The sequence below is a fragment of the Mustelus asterias genome, chromosome 31, assembly GCF_964213995.1.
Source record: "Mustelus asterias chromosome 31, sMusAst1.hap1.1, whole genome shotgun sequence".
NCBI classification, from domain to species: Eukaryota; Metazoa; Chordata; class Chondrichthyes; order Carcharhiniformes; family Triakidae; genus Mustelus; species Mustelus asterias.
In genome coordinates, this window is record NC_135831.1 from 2,489,134 (window position 1) to 2,494,640 (window position 5,507).

General features: G+C 49.9%; 1 protein-coding gene across 1 annotated transcript in view; it reads left to right on the forward strand.

The window, feature by feature from the left end:
* Positions 1 to 5,325: 5,325 nt before the first annotated feature.
* Positions 5,326 to 5,507, forward strand: part of bacc1 (BPTF associated chromatin complex component 1) — a 14,316-nt gene continuing 14,134 nt past the window's right edge. The window contains exon 1 of the mRNA XM_078200756.1: positions 5,326 to 5,379. Coding sequence (XP_078056882.1) covers positions 5,326 to 5,379 — 54 coding nt within the window. The remainder of the gene's footprint in view (positions 5,380 to 5,507) is intronic.

Consider the following 5,507-nt stretch of genomic DNA (forward strand, 5'->3'; position numbering starts at 1 on the left):
GAAACCTACAGACACGGGGAGAGAAAATGCAGACTCCACACAGACAGTGACCCGAGCCGGGAATCGAACCTGGGTCCCTGGCGCCGTGAGGCATCAGTGTTAACCCACTGTGCCACCCTCTCTCTTTGACCAGACTGTGATTGGGTGCCCTAATGTCAACTGGAGGAATCCTTTTTGCCTTGGCTCTGTCCGATTTGATTTTTTATTTGTGAAGCAGTTCCTCTTCCCCAGTGCGACGCCCCCCCCCTCGCCCCAACACCCACCCACAGTCCCTCCATGGAGAGAGAGTTTCTCTTTCTCTCGCTTCTTGAACTGTGATCACTACTCCGACCGTTGGGATACACAGTTGGTAACGGCCACCGTCTCCGGGGAGATTGGGTGGGAATAGGCCAGCAACTGATAGGAAGGCAGATTGTTGTTTGAATGTGTGTAAATGGAGAGAGACTCAGCGAGACCTTGGAGTCCTCGTGCATCAGTCGCTGAAGGTACAGCAGGTACAGCAGGCAGTAAAGAAGGCAAGTTGGCCTTCGTAGCGAGAGGGAATGGGGATGCTTTACTGCAGTTGTATTTAGATTTCCAGAAGGCCTTTGACAAGGTGCCGCATTGGAGACTTAAATAAGTTAAGTGCCCATGGTGTTAAGGGTAAGATCCTGGCATGGATAGAGGATTGGCTGACTGGCAGAAGGCAGAGAGTGGGGATAAAGGGGTCTTTCTCAGGATGGCAGCCGGTGACTAGTGGTGTGCCTCAGGGGTCAGTGCTGGGACCACAACTTTTCACAATATACATTTGGAGGAAGGAACTGAAGGCACTGTTGCTAAGTTTGCAGATGATACAAAGACGTGTCGAGGGACAGGTAGTATTGAGGAAGCAGGGGGGCTGCAGAAGGACTTGGACAGGTTGGGAGAGTGGGCAAAGAAGTGGCAGATGGAATACAATGTGGAAAAGTGTGAGGTTCTGCACTTTGGAAGGAGGAATGGAGGCGTGGACTATTCTCTAAATGGGGAAATGCTGAGGAAATCAGAAACACAAAGGGACTTGGGAGTCATTGTTCAAGATTCTCTTAAGGTTAACGTGCAGGTTCAGTCGGCAGTTAGGAAGGCAAATGCAATGTTAGCATTCATGTCGAGAGGGCTAGAATACAAGAGCAGGGATGGACTTCTGAGGCTGTATAAGGCTCTGGTCAGACCCCATTTGGAGCAGCTTTGGGCCCCGTATCTAAGGAAGGATGTGCCGGCCTTGGAAAGGGTCCAGAGGAGGTTCACAAGAATGATCCCTGGAATGAAGAGCTCGTCATATGAGGAGCGGTTGAGGATTCTGGGTCTGTACTCGTTGGAGTTTAGAAGGATGAGGGGGGGGGATCTTATTGAAACTTACAGGATACTGCGAGGCCTGGATAGAGTGGACGTGGAGAGGATGTTTCCACGAGTAGGAAAAACTAGAACCAGAGGGCACAACCTTAGGCTAAAGGGACGATCCTTTAAAACAGAGATGAGGAGGAATTTCTTCAGCCAGAGAGTGGTGAATCTGTGGAACTCTTTGCCGCAGAAGGCTGTGGAGGCCGGGTCATTAAGACAGAGATAGATAGGTTCCTGATTAATAAGGGGATCAGGGGTTATGGGGAAAAGGCAGGAGAATGGGGATGAGAAAAATATCAGCCATGATTGAATGGCGGAGCAGACTCGATGGGCCGAATGGCCTCATTCTGCTCCTATGTCTTGTGGTCGTATAGTAGGAGAGACCAAGATCTGAGGGCACAGTCTCATAGAAACATAGGAAGCAGGAGGAGGCCATTCAGCCCTTCGAGCCTGCCCGCCATTCATTCTGATCATGGCTGATCATCGAATCCAATATCCTGATCCTCCCCTTCCCCCCCCCTTTGGCTCCAAGAGCCATATCCCTCGATCCCTTTAGCCCCAAGAGCGATATCTAATTTCTGCTTGAAATCACACAACGTTTTGGCCTCAACTACTTTCTGTGGGAGTGAATTCCACACATTCACCACCCTCTGGGTGAAGAAATTTCTCCTCACCTGTTGATGTTATATATTAATGATTTATTATCACCAAATTTGCCGATGATACAAAGTTGGGTAAGAGGGTGACTTCAGAGGATTTGAGTATAGGGATAGTGATGTTTTGCTGCAATTGTACATGGCGTTGGTGAGGCCACACCTGGACTATTGTGTGCAGTTTTGCTTTCCTTGTTTCAAAGAATCCCTACAGTGCAGAAGGAGGCCATTCAGCCCATCAAGTCTGCACTGGGCACAACCCCACACAGGCCCTATCCCCATGCATTTACCCAAGCTAGTCTCCCTGCCACTAAGGGGCAATTTAGCACGGCCAATCCACCTAACCTGCACATCTTTCGGACTGTGGGAGGAAACTGGAGCACCCGGAGGAAACCCACGCAGACACGGGGAGAATGTGCAAACTCCACACAGACAGTGACCCGAGCTGGGAATCGAACCCGGGTCCCTGGCGCTGTGAGGCAAAAGAATTGGGTCAATTTCTGACTTGAATCATAGAATCCTACAGTGCAGAAGGAGGCCATTTGGCCCATTGGATCTGCACCGATCACAGTCCCACCCAGGCCCCAGTCCCGTAACCCCACATATTTACCCTGCACTAAGGGGCAATTTAGTATGGCCAATCCACCTAACCCGCATATCTTTCGGACTGTGGGAGGAAACCGGAGCACCCGGAGGAAACCCACGCAGACACGGGGAGAATGTGCAAACTCCACACAGACAGTGACCCAAGCCAGGAATCGAACCCGGGTCACTGGCGCTGTGAGGCAGCAGTGCTAACCACTGTGCCACCGTGCGTCCCATTATCTGAGGAAGGATGTCCTTGCTATAGAGGGAGCACAGCGAAGGTTTACCAGGCTGATTCCTGGGATGGCAAGTCTGTCATATGAGGAGAGACTAAGTCGGTTAGGATTATATTCACTGGAGTTTAGAAGAGTGGGAGGGGATCTCGTAGAAACTTATAAAATTCTAACAGGGTTAGACAGGGGTAGATTCAGAAAGAATGTTCCTGATGGTGGGGGGAGTCCAGAACTAGGGGTCACAGTTTGAGGATAAGGGGTAAACCTTTTGGAACTGATGTGAGGAGAAATTTCTTCACCCAGAGGGTGGTGAATGTGTGGAATTCACTCCCACAGGAAGTAGCTGAGGCCAAAACGTTGTGTGATTTCAAGAAGAAATTAGATATCACTCTTGGGGCTAAAGGGATCGAGGGATATGGGGGGGAAGGGGGGGGATCAGGATATTGAATTTGATGATCAGCCATGACCAAGGTGAATGGCCGCCTTCTAGTTTCTATATTTACCTCTTATCCTCAAATATGACCCCTAGTTCTGGGCTCCCCTCACCATCGGGGAACATTCTTTCTGAATCTACCCTGTCTAACCCTGTTAGAATTTTATAAGTTTCTATGAGATCCCCTCTCACTCTTCTAAACTCCAGTGAATATAAACCTAACCGACTTAGTCTCTCCTCATATGACAGACCTGCCATCCCAGGAATCAGCCTGGTAAACCTTCGCAGCGCTCCCTCTAGAGCAAGGACATCCTTCCTCAGATAAGGAGACCAAAACTGCACTCAATACTCCAGGTGTGGCCTCACCAACGCCCTGTACAATTGCAGCAAAACATCCCTATCCCTATACTCAAATCTTCATAGAATCCCCTACTGTGCAGAGAGAGGCCGTTTGCCCCATTGTGTCTGTACCGACAACAATCCCACGGGTCTTATCCCCGTAACCCCACGTATTAACCCGCTAATGCCTCTAACCAACACATCCCGGGACATTGAGGGGGAATTTAACACGGCCATTCCACCGAACCTGCACATCTTTGGACTGTGGGAAGAAACTGGAGCACCCGGAGGAAACCCACGCAGACTTTGATTTGATTTATTATTGTCACGTGTATTGGGATACAGTGAAAAGTATTGTTTCTTGCGCGCTATACAGACAAAGCATACCGTTCATAGAGTACACAGGGGAGAAGGATTTGATTTGATTTACTATTGTCACATGTATTGGGATACGGTGAAAAGTATTGTTTCTTGCGCGCTGTACAGACAAAGCATACCGTTCGCAGAGAAGGAAAGGAGAGGGGGCAGAATGTAGTGTTACAGTCATAGCTAGGGTGTAGAGAAAGATCAACTTAATGCGAGGTAGGTCCATTCAAAAGTCTGACAGCAGCAGGGAAGAAGCTGTTCTTGAGTCGGTTGGTACGTGACCTCAGACTTTTGTATCTTTTTCCCGACGGAAGAAGGTGGAAGAGAGAATGTCCGGGGTGCGTGGGGTCCTTGATTATGCCGGCTGCTTTTCCCGAGGCAGCGGGAAGTGTAGACAGAGTCAATGGATGGGAGGTTGGTTATGGGGAGAATGTGCAAACTCTGCACAGACAGTGACCCAAGCCAGGAATTGAACCCAGGTCCCTGGCACTGTGAGGCAACAGTGCTAACCACTGTGCCACCCCCTTGCTATGAAGACCAACATACCATTTGTCTTTTGGGGTGGCGCAGTGGTTAGCGCTGCTGCCTCACAGCGCCAGGGACCTGGGTTCGATTCCTGGCTTGGGTCACTGTCTGTGTGGAGTCTGCACGTTCTCCCCGTGTCTGCGTGGGTTTCCTCCGGGTACTCCGTAATAATAGATCGTGGATTCATAGAATCCCAACGGTGCGGAAGGAAGGAGGCCATTTGGCCCATCAACTCTCTGACAGAGTATCTCGCCCAGCCCTTTCCCTGGCCATATACCTGTAACTCACACACTTACATTCTCTAATCCATCTTGCGACACCTAAGGCTCAAGTTTGCAAGGCCAATACACTAAACCTGCACATCTTTGGACACTAAGGGGCGATTTAGCATGGCCAATCCCCCTAACCTGCACATCTTTGGACACTAAGGGGCAATTTAGCATGGCCAATCCCCCTAACCTGCACATCTTTGGACACTAAGGGGCAATTTAGCATGGCCAATCCCCCTAACCTGCACATCTTTGGACACTAAGGGGCAATTTAGCATGGCCAATCCCCCTAACCTGCACATCTTTGGACACTAAGGGGCAATTTAGCATGGCCAATCCATCCAACCTGCACATCTTTGGACACTAAGGGGCAATTTAGCATGGCCAATCCACCTAACCAGCACATCTTTGGACATTATGGGGCAATTTAGCATGGCCAATCCATCCAACCTGCACATCTATGGACATTATAGGGCAATTTAGCATGGCCAATCCACCAAACCTGCACGTTTTGGGACTGGAATGTCCTGGACTTTCTACCTACGTGGGTTGTGAGAGAAACCAAGATGATGGACAATTTCAAATTGGATGGGTACTTGAGGAGGGGACAGATCGGAAGGGTAAGGGGGCTGGGTGGATTGCTCTCTGTCAACCCGATGGTCCTTCTCCTGGGCCCTGAGGTCTCTGACGTTAAGATGTCGATAGGGGGGACGGGTGTAATGGGTCGAATGGCTGACTCCCGAGTCCT